This window comes from Triturus cristatus, chromosome 10 (genome assembly GCF_964204655.1).
Source record: "Triturus cristatus chromosome 10, aTriCri1.1, whole genome shotgun sequence".
In the NCBI taxonomy this organism is placed as follows: domain Eukaryota; kingdom Metazoa; phylum Chordata; class Amphibia; order Caudata; family Salamandridae; genus Triturus; species Triturus cristatus.
Window position 1 is genome coordinate 820,077,614 of NC_140593.1, and position 15,276 is coordinate 820,092,889.

Consider the following 15,276-nt stretch of genomic DNA (forward strand, 5'->3'; position numbering starts at 1 on the left):
CGAAATGGCGGCGAAGAGGAGGTGCATGATGGGGAGGGGTATTGACGGCTCAAGCACAGTTATTCAACACTTGGACCTGCCCCAACATTTTCATTGCCCACCTGGAGGAAAATTACTCAGTGCAGCTGAAAGGTTTGGTTTTGCTGAAAATTATAAAAAGAGACCTCAGACAGTCTATGGTCGGGAACGGCCCTCGTGTGGACTAAAGTGATCCCTCTGTAAGATTTGCGCGTTGCAAGGACGCTGGCCTCTGCGGATGAAGCGAGCAGGAAGGCAAATTGAGAAATTAGGATTTTTTTGTAGAGGAAGGAATAGGTAGATTTATGCACCCTGATATTAGATTTGAAGAATGTCAGTTTTTTTCGAGGATGGGATGCAGTTATCAGCTGTAGGGATGGAGTTGCCATGGATGCAGTTGAAGACGCGTCGGCCTGATAGCTTTGGGAAAGGTTGTGGTAACAGTAGGATTGGGGACAGGTTTACCATCTGTTTTAGGATTTAACCTTGATTAGAAATGCTACTGGGTGGGTGGGACGACCAGGGTGGGGAAGAGGGAGGGAATAGATGGTGCTTGGGCGAGTTCAAAGTTCATTGGGGAACGAACAGAAGGCGCTAATAAGTTAAATTATCCAGAATATGAACAAGAAATGAGATGCATTCTCGTTAAGTACAACTGAAGAACGGTTGTATAGAGGTAGAGGGTATTCATTTGTTAGGTTTTTAATTATGTTTCATGAGGCCTCAATGTTAGTCTGTATAATCATGTGCCAAGGATTTCATTTATATCATGTGCGCCTCTCTCATTAAAGTGGCCTTAATGTACAGAGGGATTTCTGGAATGTGCCACCTCGCCCAATAGGGATCTGGGGGGCAGGTGGCCTTGGAGGTCTTTTTGGGCAGGTGGTGCAGTCCAGGGACTTCTGGCGCTGGCACTGGGTAGGGGTAAGGATGCCTAGCTAGGTTAATAGTTCAAGTTTCGGGCATTAGGGTGCTCTTTGTGGGTAAATTCGGCATGCCAGCTTCCTACAGTAGGGGCTAGGTTTTTGTCCCCACCCTTCCTCCCCTGCAGTAGGGGTTAGGGCAGGGTTTGTTAGATAAATGTGTTAGGAGGGTTTTAGTTTTGATGGCTCAGGTGTGCAAAATTGTTTCCTAGGATGTAAAGGGGTTGTCACTGATGAGCAGGTACAGCAGGGACAGGTTTACAGTCTTTTTTGGGACTTTTCGTAGGGTGGTTACGCTACTGAGCAGGTGGATCAGCTCAGGTGGGGCAAGGGACGTGGGGTCGTTAGAGTTCAGAGTTCATTTGCACAGAAACGGAAGGCCTTGGTATGTCACGCAGGATATGAAAAGGACATGAGGTGCGTTCTTATTTAGTACATTTGAAGGGCAGTTGTTTAGGGTTTACCAGATGTTAGGTAGTTGGGTTCCGAATTATGTTTACCGAGGCCTTAATGTTAAGTCTGTATGGTGATATACCAATTGCTTTCGAAATATTTTGTGCGCCTGTTTCATCAAAGCAGTCTCTTCCACACACTTAAATGCGTAGCATGGCTTTTGGCGTGCGCTATCTCGCCCAAGCACAGGTGTGACCAATCCATTTAAATGCCCTGTAACTTCATTGAACTGTGGAGGAAGCAACACAGACACTTGGTGAGGCACGCTTTTTTGTGCTTCAGGCACAACATCAGTGAGGTGGAGGCCTGCAGTACACCAGGCCATCCCACAAAGTCAACCTTCTTCTACACATCAAAGAAAATTTGTACACAAATGACCCAGAAGGAAGTTTCACATTTTTATTAAGATGTTACAAAAGAAACAATTGGCCATATCTGATGGAGCAGGTAGCACAAAACGACGACTGACTGTATGTAGACTCTCTGAGCTTTCAGCAGGTTTCTATGTGTACCATCCTGGAGGCCATCTTGTTTTTGCTATAGACAGTCTTCCTGAGTTGAGATCACGGCTTATCGGTACTTGGAGGTCAGGACAGCAGACACTGCAGCCAGGAACTTGTCCCAGGCGGCCTGGCACTGAGGGGTGAAGTCAGCAGGGAAGTGGGCGGCCAGTGTAGCCTGAATGCAGTGGGAGAGCATCTGCAAGAGAGGAAAGCAAGAGTTGAACACCACAAACAACACCCGGAAAACGTGGAATACATAAGCTGCCTGTCAAGCTCTGATCTGATGAATGTTGTTATATTCTGCAAAACAAATTCAGGAGCGGAAGTAACATGCACAGTTCGCAAGTTATTCCCCCTTCTTGATTAACTGGATGTAAATTGGATACCTGCCAATTTGCGAATCAGGGATATCACATTTTTGTGGGTGCACTTGTAATTAGCAATCTGATTTTGATTGGCTCCTCTGTGTCTGTCAATTTCAGAAAAGCATATAGAAAGTGTGCAGTTCTCACTGTGCAAAAGACGTCCATCGTTTTGCTCCAAATGCTATCTAAGAAATGGAACAGATGAGCCCTATTGGTATTTTTTGTTTATGTATTCACTATTTTGGATTTAGATGATTTAGGCTCACCTGGAAGTTTCCGGGGTCCACGCGGAGGTTGTAGGCGTGCAGGTCGCTGAGTTTAGACAGGGCCTGGTCCAGGCTGTCAATGTGCTTGGCTGCCTCGCCGATGGCGCCCAGGACCTTGCCCCCATGCCGCTTCACGTCAGCAGAGCCCGGGCTGAGGTCGAAGTGGCTGAAGTAGGTCCTACTCTGACCGAAGCTGGCAAACAACCTGGGAAAAAAAATACTTTTTTTTAAAAAAAACGCACTAAACACGTTCTTTGCAACTACGGAAGCATTTCCCCCCCATCTATCTCCCCGCTCTAAAAATAAGAAAAACATACATAAAGAGCCTCGTTTTAAAACTAAAATTGGAAACAAACAACTTCTTTTTTACAGCAATAGATCAATGTCAGAGGATTGACAAATATTTTTTATATCACAGGTATCAAAATTCGAGCAAATGTTTAAGGAAAAAGCCTTTTTTGATCGGCTCTGCGGTTCCTGCTTCTAATTCATTAATACATTAACCATTACGCCTGTCTTCCTGTTTTCCACGGTTGAGCTTCCTGGCGCCAAACAGTACGAAACGGAAATGAACTGGTGGCCCGTGTCCTGATGTTGTAGAACTCATGACATCTCCTCTACAGTCTGTAGCATGCAGACTGCAGCCACTTCCAACCTCCAGGGGGCGCTATTATTACAGCGGCTCCCACAAGTCTTACGACACCACGGAGCCTAACCTTTTCCACTCCTGTCGATTCTAACCCTTTCCCGCCTCACTCAAAGGCCTGACCTCTTTCTACCTCCATAAAGGCTCTAAATCGTTAACACCTCATAATCTCTAGTGTTTTACCAGCAATCCAAAAGCTCTAACCTTTAACCAATGATTTACATTATAACCTGCAACCACCAATAGTGCGTCCCCTCTTTCCACATCCTCAAAGGCTCTAGCCAGGAGGGGCCCTTGCATGTACGAGACGACCATGAGGGAAAATGAAATAAATAATTAATTTTCCTTAGTCGTCGTCTGTTGAACCCCCGACCCCCCGCCCACCCGGCCCCACCGCTCCACCTTTCTTACCTCCACAGCCCGCTGCTGGCTCTAACCTCTTTCCACCACCAATAATACTCTAACCCAGAGCTTTCTAAACTGTGGGTCGCAACCCACTGGTTGGCCGTGAGCAGATTTTTGGTGGGTCATGAAAGTCCAAGCACTAAGGGCCATATGTATGAAACTTTGGTTTTGCGATTCTCAAATAGCGATTTTTAGAGAATCGCTATTTGAGAATCGCAAAATGCTATGTATGTAGGATTTGCAAATAATTTTGCGAATCATACATATTCCTTAATTGCGAATTGCAAATTGCAATTCGCAATTAAGGAATACCTCCCCATTCATTCCTATGGACCTAGAGGCCCATAGGAATGAATGAGAAGACATTCTCAATTTGCGATTCTCAATTAGAGAATCGCAAATTGAGAATGCAATTTCAAGTGTGCCAGGGTGTCAAAAGGACACCCTGTTGCACCCCTGAAATGAGCATGGGTGCACATGTGGCGCACATACATGCCCTAAGGAATGTGTGTGCGCCACATGCCACTTTGAAAAATGCAAAAATATGCATTTTTGAAAGAAATCGCAAATTACCACCAACCTGTAGTTGGTGGTAATTTGCAATTCCTTAAGGTCAAATTGCACTTTTTTGGTGCTTCTTACATTGCATTTAAGGAATCACAAAATTTGCGATTCCTTAAATGCAATTGCAAGATAAGGAATCGCAAATTTTGCGATTCCTTATTTTGCATGCAGATTTGCCTTCATACATACCACTTAGCAAAATTGCGATCGCAAACGCCGAAATTCGGCGATTTTCGGCGTTTGCGATCGCAATTTTGCTTGATACATATGGCCCTAAATGAAGATGTCTTTAAATTCTGTATTTACCTTCTCACATTTAGTGCCTTCAAATACAGAGGCCAAAAGTCAGCTATGTCTTCTGACAAATTGCTAGTTATATTCTTAACATGGGGATTGTGGTTTAGAAACTCCTCTCACTTTGCATTAAGAGAAAGGGAAGGCTGTAGAATGCCATTTTTGCAAAACACAACAAAATGTAAATCTCTAAATGAACTGTACCCATTCAGCAGTCAGGAAAGCAAAAATGAAGCACATTTTATTTTGTAATTCTGAAGAGTGATGGAAACAAGCATTTTAATAGGATCAAAAAAATCAAGTCACTTTCCTTAGTGATGCGCAAATGATAAAGACTCACTGAAACCTGATTTCCAAACATTATCATTTGTGTGCTATATAGCTGTATCAGTAAAACTGTATGTCTGTGCAAAGTGTGTGGCCATTTCAATGGAGATTGTGCAGTCTCTAAATGACTGTGCGCCAGCGGCGTAGCTCAGGGCCGGACTGGGAACAGAAACTGGCCCTGGCAAACTGCTCAGCCTCTCCCCCTGGGGTGAGGGGGGGTGCAGCCGAGCAGTTTGCGAGGGCCGGTTGCGGCCGATTTTGCTACAGGGTGCCGATATTGCCGACCCCCAGTAACAAAAACGGCCCCCCAGGGGCCCAAAACCGGCCCCCACTCTAGTGGCCTACCCAGGAAACGCTCGGTGCCCGCTATGGCCAGTCAGGCCCTGGCGTAGCTGGACCTTTGGCCGCCCGTGGCGGTCCCTGGGTTTGCCGCATATAAGAGCGCCGAGGGGGGGGGGCTTGTTTGCTGGTGATTTCTGCATTTGCTGCTCCGCGAAGGCCGTAGGTAAACGCCACCGCCCCCCTTGCTACGCCACTGCTGTGTGCTACTGCACTATGCTTTGGTTACATTAATAAATCGCCCGCCTCATGTCCAATGAAGCTAGGTGGGCCACGTTCTAAAAATTGGGTCGCAGTTCTAAAAACTTTGGGAAGCACTGGTCTAAGCCAACCCCACCCAAGTACGCTGTAACTTCTTACAGCTCCCAAGCGGCTATAAACCTGCATGTTAATAATAAGCCAAAACAAACATCTCTCTGTTGCTTGAACCCCCAGCCTCAGGCCCCAGCAGCAGGCCTCATCCTTTCAAATGACGCAATCCTGGGCCACTGTCCCTCTTAAAGGATGCAGGGAAAGATGCCAACGTTTGTCAAGAAAACCTCAGCCCTACTGCTGGTTGATAAGGTGAATTAATCAAAATATGGCATTGTGCCATGCCAACAAGAGATGCCCTAATCAACATGTGCCAGGAATGTGTGCCAACAGTGTAGCCAAATCAACGCACATTTACACTGGGCTAAACGTACACCACCAATACCCTGACATTCAGGTTATATTTCTAAACACAATTTTAAAGTGAGCCCATTGCCATAGAGAAGTTAGAAACCACACCCAGTGTGTTTTACCAACTTCTAGCCCAAGGCTAGCGGTTTATGGGGTCGCCTGGCAGACTCTGACCACCCACACCAGCCTGCTCGCCCTCAGTGGCTGGTATACGTGTGCCCCACCATGGCTGCTTCCTGAAATAAAAGGTTGCATGTGACCATCAATAACGTGACGTCAAAGAAGCTAGACCCTATCGATCGTCCTCACCTGTCCAAGGATTCTCCTCCGAGGGCATCGCAGTGGCCGGAGATCTTCCCCCAGAGGCCGACCACCAGGGCCTTCTCTTCAGCAGACAGAACCATCTTGAGCGGTGAGTGCTGGCGGGCTCAGGATTCACAAGAGATGGAAGTTGGAGACAGTCGGTGCTGTGTGCTGGACAGAGCCCCTTTTAAAGGGGAAGGGGGCCGAGGAGCCTGGCAGCTTTCCACCGTGATTGGCCAGTTTTGGATCCCACCCAAGGAGGCGGGGCTATCTTATCTCTTCTCAAACACTGCCAGGGAGTAGGGGGTCTTGGCAGCCTGAGGTGCAGAAACACCTTATCTGTAGTTCACGCCTTTCAGTGACTTGACAAAAAAGAAAGAAAAGCCTGGAATAACAAAGACCTATTTTACAGTGTGCTGGAATGATTTCAGCTGTTACTGCTATAGCAACAAGCCCGTCTTCCAAAAGCCTCATTCATAGTTTAAAGAAATCAAACACGGCGTAGTAATAGTTTTTTTTTTTTATTTCGCACCTTATTGTCCCTCTGACGGTGACAAAGACGGATTGTTAGATATTGTCCGAGTTATAATGGCATCACAAAATGCCCCAACTTTGAAATGAGTTCAAAATCAGGAGGAGATGAGTAGAAATCTTAGGTTATGGGAGAATGGCAACTTTTTGAGGCGCTCTTAAATAAAGTCTTTCTGCTGATGAGGATTTAAGTAAGGTCTATATGGAAGGGTTTGATGTCTGATCTGTGACTAGGACACAGTATTGCGGTGTTATACCTATTTACACAAAGTGCAGCCTAGCACAAACACAGGCATACTTGCACCATGGGCCTTGGGCGCCTGCATTGCATATGGAATTTTCTTTGTGCAGGAAGGGGTACATACATGCATGTGATGAAGCCTCAAAGCCGTGATCGTCTATGTATGTGTGCCAGAGTATGCAGCACACATAGAAAGCACGAGTGACTTTGATCACTTCAGTTGTTACACATCACCAGGGGAGACCAACTGATTTGTCACATTTCTGTGTTTACCTGCTGTGGGATATATGACATGCCCCATGAACCATGTGAGTTGCATGGAGAAACCCCACAACTCACATGGATATCGCCCTTGAATACAGTGATGCTAAACTGCATTTAGCCAGGGTATTGCATTGCACTGTACCTTTACACCATTCTAAGGCACACAAAGTGGCTGTGCGTGTCTTCACATGTGTGTCTTGGGGATTTGCAAGACACATTTCCCATGATGCATGGTGTATTTATGAACCACACCGCTCATGCATACGGCTGTCTCCATCAACAGACACAGAGATGGCTATTTTGTCATACATTTCTTACTGCTAGTAGTTCTGTTATGTACTTCAGATTTGCTTACTAACAAGTAGGCCATTCCCATATCGGCCATTCTGGAAGTGCTCATTGATGATGCAGTGCCGGAAGATGTAAGCATCATGCAAACTCCCTGGGTATTTTGCCAGAACATTGGTGAACATTCCCCGATGATCCACAATGACCTGGACGTTTATAGAATAGGTGTGCTTCCGGTGCCTGTGTAGGAGTGATGTTACTGCAGTGGGTACCAGTTGCACATGTGTGCAATCCATGGCACCTAGCACATGTGGAAATCCAACAATGGGGTAGGAACCTTGCTTGGTGTCCAGCTGTTATTGTTGTGTCTTGGGGAAGAGGAGGTACTGGGGTGTTAGGCGGATGATGGTATCCATGGCAGAGTGTAGGAAGTCAGAAAAAGATGGCTGCGATATTCCTGCCACTCTGGCTGTTGTGATCTGGAATGAACCAGATGCCAGCATGTGGAGGACAGCCATCAGCTTGACCTGCGGAGGGATGTTGGTGGGCCTGGAGCGTTGGCTTGGCTGAAGCCTTGGCACCACCTGGTTCTGCAGCTCTATTATGGACACCCTCCTGAGTCAGTAGTATGTGATGACCTCATCCTCCCTAAGGTCAATGAGGGAAGTCCGCTGGAGAATAACGCGCTCCGTTCTCCTGCGTTGCCTATGTGGTGGGGATGGGGTCTTCTCACAACTCCCAGCTGCAAAATAAGCACCTACATGCTGTAGCTGAGCCTTCTGAAACTGTTTTGTACAGCCTGCCTTCATGTACCACAACCAATGTGTCATTTCCTACGCCGGGTTGCCGATGCGCATGAATTTCGGCACATTTCAGGCTCTGTTTTATACTTGACAATGATGCGTTACACATTGACAATACCATAAATATCACTGTGTGGTTTTACATTGGATTTTACGGGGTAACGCCTACCTTGGATGTTTTACTTCTTGCTCCATGGTGTAGCTGGATCTGGTGCAGGTGTTTTCCGATGCTGGGCTACCAAAATGTACGCATTTGGCCACATGCATCTATTTGTAAATATGGAGTACTGTTTGCACCGCCACTGCATCAAGATTAGTGAAACAACGGTGTTGCAGGCCTCGCATAAATAAGCCCCAAAGCTTTTTGCTAAGTGGCGCCAACACTTTCAACCTTCATGCAGTCAGCCTTTCTTTCCTTGAAATGAATGTTGCGGGAGCAACTTTGGAGTATTGCGCCATACACCTGAAAAGTCATAAACAGTAAGCCATTCCTTCTGACAATTAGCCGCAGCTGCTTAAATGTCTTTTAGAGCTCTAATTCACTGTGGGCGTAACACTTGGACTTCCAGTGCTTTATTTTAACAATGCCCTTCTGGGCTATACCATTCTTTGCTGCTCTTACCTATCCTTCCTGGATTCTGACAGAATGGGTGTCATACTGCTTATGCTCCAATCCACATCTCTCCAATACAGCCTTTACTGCTAGACTGCTATATGGTCAATGGAGCCTATTTATGTGAACTAGGAGACATTTCTCTTTACCTTTCCTGATCTGCTGGAATTACCTAATCATCAGTGAAGTGCATCAGGGGTATCTGGTGTTAACCTCCAAAATCGCCTACAGTCCTTTACCCATGTGGTCAGTTTTAGATTTGGGGATTTTTAAGCACATCCTTTCCTCTTGCAACAGCATTCCTTGAACTTCAGCACTCTTCTATTGTCCCATTACCTACTAGCAAATGCTCTCTTGCTGTCTTGCAATACTTCTTAAAACTCCTTCATATATGTAAAGGTGAAAGTCTTCTGTTCACTTGATGGAGCGGGTAGTACAACATTTTGTATACCCCCCCTAATCTGCATGCCTATACTAATTAGAATAATCTATTAATTATAATACTATTAATGTGTTTGCATGATAATTAATCAACCCTATTAATTTACAAAATATACGTGGGATTAGCTTTTTGCATGGCTGAATAATTGATATAATTAACATATGTACGCATACTAACAGTAGAAAATAGAATATTGCATGGTATATGTTGCTTTTGTGATGTTTTCGTAATGTCGCACCAGATGACATCAATGGGTGAATATGAACGCTTTAAATGTCGCTATTACGCTAGATAATTACAAGCACATAGGGGAATTAGTGAGGGTTTAACATTTTATTCATTATTTCTATGTATTAATTACTCTTTTTGATGGCCACCATTCCACGAGGTTTTGGCCGAAGTGCGCCTGCGCCACGACTTGTTCTTGTGGCCTCGACCTGACCCTACTCTTGATGTACCCAAGCAAGGTCACGGTGGGAAGCCCGCCAAGTATACTAACAATGGACAGACACAAGGAACCGGATGGATCATGTATAATGACATAACCTCCTGAACTGTGTGAAACCTCACCGAACGATCCCAACCGACCAATGGGAGAAGCCCAAATTCTGTAAAATGTATCATCTTGACATCACTTTTATTATAAAAATGACGGTAGAATAGAGAGAAAAAAAGCTTCCCTTATATTTTCTTTTGCTGACGGAGACGACGGTGACGCTGCGTTCCTGAATCTTTGACAGACTGAATTGCTGCCCATTTCTTTGATGAATTGAGGACTTCCTAAAATCTATGGGCACTGATAGATGCTTGCACGTCTCTGGTCCTTGTCCATCTTTGGGACTGTAGCGTGCCGCATGAAGAACTTTCGAATTCTGACTGATTGACGACTAAATCTGCTGACTTAGAGGACGACTAATAGCCAGATTAGGTAAATATGATGTTCTGCGATTTAATAAAATGTAATAGATGGAACTAAAAATCCTTGCAATAATTGGATAAACAAATATTGATTAATAAGAAAATGTGTTTTGTCATTTATTAAGGGAGGTAAAGATCAAGATATCAAAAGTGTTTAGCTGGACTAAATCACCTTACTGATCCAACTAAATGATCCATTGATCACGTGGGAGGAGTATCTTGAAGTTTAGGACTGAGATCTGTAGGGGTAAGGATATTAGTGTATAAATGTGTAAATACATTTCTCTCTATAGGTTATAAGGTATTCCTTTCATGTCAGCGCTTGGAACATTCATCTCTCCTGTAAGTGCAGGCCAGTGAGAAGTGAAGTGTGAATGTTGGTGTTATGGGCCCCACCACTGATTGAAGGAGTAAATGTGTTAATGTGATATTTGGCCTGTGACAAAGGGAGGATATTTGGTACGGGGTCATGTCCTGTTTTCCCGTTACCTAGGTTCCGCGCTCCATCAGTTTTTCTGGTAGCAGTATGATGGCTTTTATTGTTTTGGTTTGTTGATTATTGCTTATTGATTTGATTATCGCTTATTGATTTTTCAATTCTGCTTATTGGTTATTGCTTGTGGATGTTTGGAAGAGTATTGGTATATGTATTAACACTTTATGTAGAGTCATGTCGAGTTCTATGTTGTTTGACGGCTTCTGGGATGTAGGAAGTCGGAAGTTTGCAACGGTTCTGCAGTAGAGCAGAGGTAAGCGCTGCTCTCGGGAAAGACAGAATTGTTGTTGCCCTGTAGGTACACGGGGGAAACGTGTTACGAGTGAAGTTGCAAGACGCATTGTCTGGGTTCGATTCGATAACATTGTCGTGTGTTGCCTTTAGGGACATTTTCTGTATGAGAGAAATGTATGGTAGCAAAGGTCACCTGTGAAATTTTGGTCTTAGGTACCAGGAGTCCAGAAGGAGCTCTGATTATGCTTATCCCTGGAAAGGTAATAGGTGTTTCCTAAGATTGCTAGAAGGATAAAGTAGAGGGAAGTGCTGCTTTATTAACGTGTGTCATAATTCTGTAGTAGGGCAGGCTGTTCGCTGTTCTCGGGAAAGACAGAATTCTGTGTGAATTAACTACATTTTTCCGTGTGAAAGTGCGTGAATGAAAAAGCATTTGGGTTAATTGCGAACTCTGGTTTTATTTCTCAGGAGCATTGGGTCTCCAACTAGGTGTCTTAATTCTGGAGAAACAGTTAGCTAATGCTTGCTAGAAGGGTAAGGTAGAGGGATGTGCTACTTTACCAACGAAAGTAACGATTCCGTAGTAGAGCAGAGGTAAGCGCTGCTCTCGGGAAAGACGGAATTCTTGTGAAAAAGGTCATTGACTATACTTTGGTTAGCGAAACAGATTATGGTGGCGTTTTTATGTCATTACTAACAGATTTGTAAATAAAAAGAACGTAAGAAAAGTTACCGATAAATTTTGTAAAGGAGGGGTCAGCAGGAGCAGGAGCTGCGACAGTGAAAAAGCTGACGTCAGAAAAGCAGCGCTGGGATTGGATAGTCAGTAAAAAGCGTAGACGCCCCTGATTGATCTATTAGTGCATGCCGCGCTAGGATTGGAGAATTGAAGGGTGACGTAGACGCCGCTGATTGGTGCGTTGGTGTGAGACGCGCTGGGATTGGAGAATTGAAGAGCTGATGTTAAGAATCTTCCTCTCTCGGATGAAACAATCCAAGTAGTTGGTGTATCCAACAGACCGATTAAAACGTATCTTACAGAACCAGTGAAAGTTAGTATAGGGAAACTTTCTGAAATGCACCGCTTTGTCGTGTGCGACACAAGTCCTGTAAATTTGTTAGGTAGAGATCTGCTGTGCAAAATGAATTGCACTATTTTCTGTACCCCCGATGGTATAGCATTTGAGACCCCTGATAAAGATGTGCTGTATAAGATGACTATGGCAAACAGGGAAATTGAGGTTACTGAAGCCTATGCTGTATTTAACCCTGATGAATTACCCAAAGAATTGAAACAGACTGTAAAGGCAGAAGTCTGGGATTTCACGGGAGAAGATGTGGGACTAATGAGAAATGTGGACCCAGTAAAAATAACGGTGAAAGAAGGAGTAATTTATCCAAATGTCCCTCAATATAAACTGACACCTGAAATAATTGAAGGAGTTACTCCAATAATTGAGAAAATGATAAAACAAGGCATTTTGAGAGAAATAATGAGTAGTCCATGTAATTCCCCGATCATGGGACTGAAAATACCTAATGGAAAGTTCAGGATAGTGCAAGATTTGAGAAAGATAAACAAAATCGTTGTATCATGTTGTCTCATTGTACCAAATCCATCTGTGATTTTGTATCAGATTCCCCATAATGCAGAATAGTATACTGTAATTGACTTATGCCATGCTTTCTTTTCCATTCCATTGCACCATGACAGCCTGCAACATTTTGCGTTTCGTTTTGGCGAGCGTATTTTGGCTTGATGCCGAATTCCACAGGGGTATACAGAAAGCCCCTCAATCTTTAATCAGATATTGAAGAAATCCTTAGAATGTCTAGAGATGCCTGAGAATTCAGTGTTAGTACAATATATCGACGACCTTCTTGTGGTGTCGAAAACTCGTGAAGCCTGTCTAATGGACACTATAGCTTTGCTGAATCATCTGGCGGATGGAGGACTTAAAGTGTCACTATCAAAGTTACAATTTTGCAAAAAAGAAGTACATTATTTGGGCCATAATATCGCAAAAGGACTGAGAAAAATAACGAAAGACAGAATCAGGATCCTAAAAGGAATGAGACCCCCTATGACACCAAGAGAGGTGAGAATGTTTCTTGGAATGGTTGGATATTGTAGACAGTGGATAAGCAATTTCTCCCTGATTGCAAAGCCCTTGGTACGCCTGACAAGACGTGATGTGAGAGATCCCATTGATTTGAACAAAGAAGAATTGGCAGCTTTTAAACGACGAAGAGATGGTTTGTGTGAAGCGCTAGCATTAGGAATGCCCAATTATGAGAAGGAGTTCGAGTTGTATTGCAGTGAGAGGAATGGATGGGCACTTTCTGTTTTAATACAGAAGCATGGAAAACTGAGGAGACCGATTGCATATTTTTCATCAATGCTAGACCTAGTAGCTGTAGCCTTACCTGGGTGCTTGAAAGCAGTGGCTGCTACTTGTCGAAGTTTGGAACAGAGTGAAGGAATTGTGATGGGATATTCTGTGAAAGTGTTTGTACCTCATGATGTGGCAATCCTTTTAACAAGGAGTCGCACTCAGTACATGACACATAGTTGGCTGACTAAGTATGAGAAAGTCATATTAGGTGCAACGAATGTGAGCCTTGAGAGATGTTTGAATGTGAATCCTTCAACGTTGCTGCCTGATGCTGAGAATGTGGAAGTTAGAGATGAAGCATATCATGATTGTCTGGATGCACTAGACTTTTGTACCAAACCACGTCCGACATAAAAGATGTGCCATTGCCAGAAAGTGATTTTATGATGTTTGTAGATGGTTCTTGCCTGAGAACAGATGATGGAATGTTGAGTGCAGCATATGCAGTATGCACGGTTGCAGCAGTAATGGAAGCATCCTACCTGAAAGGAGTAAGATCAGCCCAAGTAGCTGAGCTTGTTGCTTTGACTAGAGCATGTAAGATTGGGAAGAGTGTGAGAGTGATTGTGATAACCAACAGTCAGTATGGATTTGGTGTGGTACATGACTTTGGCCAAATATGGCTACAGAGAGGATTTTTTACGTCAAGTGGAACTCCCATTAAGAATGCTGAAGTGGTTGGAAAATTGCTTGAGGCGATACAGCTGCCTAAGCAGTTGGCTGTTGTGAAGTGTGCTGCACATAGCCAGTCTGGCGATTATATCGCTATCGGTAACAAGTACGCCAATGATATGGCCCAATACTGTGCACGAAATCAGAATTCCATTAATCGGGCAAAGGAGAAGGAAGTGACTTCTTGCACCTTAATGTTTACTAACATTGTGGGTACCTGGGAGGAAGTCAATTGCAGGAAGAAGCAGGAGATGAGGAAATTAAGCAGTGGGTAAAAGCAGAATGTGCACCAAGGGAGAAGGACCATGTGTGGGTCTATCGGGATGGAAAACCAGTTATGCCTGATAGCACGATGTCTGCCATGGCACGGATGTATCATGGTCAGGCACACATAGGGAGAGGTGCTATGATCAGGTTGTTTAAGCAGACCTGGTACAATGCAAAATTTAGACTTGTAGCAGAAAGTCTTTGTCAGAGATGCCTTATATGTCAGCAGTACAACCCTGGAAGAAAGACAGTGGTGAGTCTAAGAACAATAGGCCGAGAAGGAGGGCCTTTTTCCAGAATGCAAGTAGATTTCATTGAAATGCCTCAGGATTGAGGTATGTTCTAGTTATTGTCTGTTTGTTTTCTAGATGGGTAGAAGCATTCCCCACGAGAAGAAATGATGGAATCACAGTGGCGAAATTGCTATTGAGGGAATTTATTCCCAGATTCGGGTTCCCAGTAACAATTGAATCAGACCGAGGAAGACATTTCCATAATGAGATCATAAAATTGATTTGTGAAGCATTGAATGTACGACAAAAACTACATTGCGCCTATCGCCCAGAGGCTTCTGGTGTGGTGGAACAAATGAATGGTACTATCAAAAACAGGATAGGGAAAATGTGTTTAACAACGGGTATGAAATGGCCTGATGTCTTGCCTCTAGTACTCATGACTATTAGATCAATTCCAGACAGAACTACAGGGTTGAGCCCCCATGAAATTATCATGGGTAGAGCGATTCGTCATGTGTTCATACCAGTCAACAAGCTGTTGCCTATAACTGATGACATGGTGTTGGATTACTGTAAAAGCCTGGCTGACGCAGTTCATTCTGTGTTTCATTAGGTTGGAGCGGATGCCACCACCCTTGAAAAGAAGCAAGCTCATGATCTGAGCCCAGGGGACTGGGTAAGAATCAAAGTACACAGAAGAAGAAACTGTTTGGTTCCAAGGTGGGGAAAACCACGACAAGTGATTTTGACTATAACAACAGCTGTGAAGTGTGCTGGAATCAAGAACTGGATTCATGCAAGTCACA

At 44.2% G+C, this 15,276-nt stretch overlaps 1 protein-coding gene across 1 annotated transcript; it reads right to left on the bottom strand.

The window, feature by feature from the left end:
- Window positions 1-1,779: 1,779 nt before the first annotated feature.
- LOC146790069 (hemoglobin larval subunit alpha-like) lies at window positions 1,780-6,239 on the bottom strand. Its single transcript, XM_085628426.1, has 3 exons — window positions 6,076-6,239; window positions 2,529-2,733; window positions 1,780-2,093 (listed from the first exon to the last, which is right to left on the bottom strand). The coding sequence occupies exons 1-3, from the start codon at window positions 6,168-6,170 to the stop codon at window positions 1,965-1,967; spliced, it is 429 nt and encodes a 142-aa protein (XP_085484552.1). The 5' UTR covers window positions 6,171-6,239; the 3' UTR covers window positions 1,780-1,964.
- Between the last annotated feature and the right edge of the window lie 9,037 nt (window positions 6,240-15,276).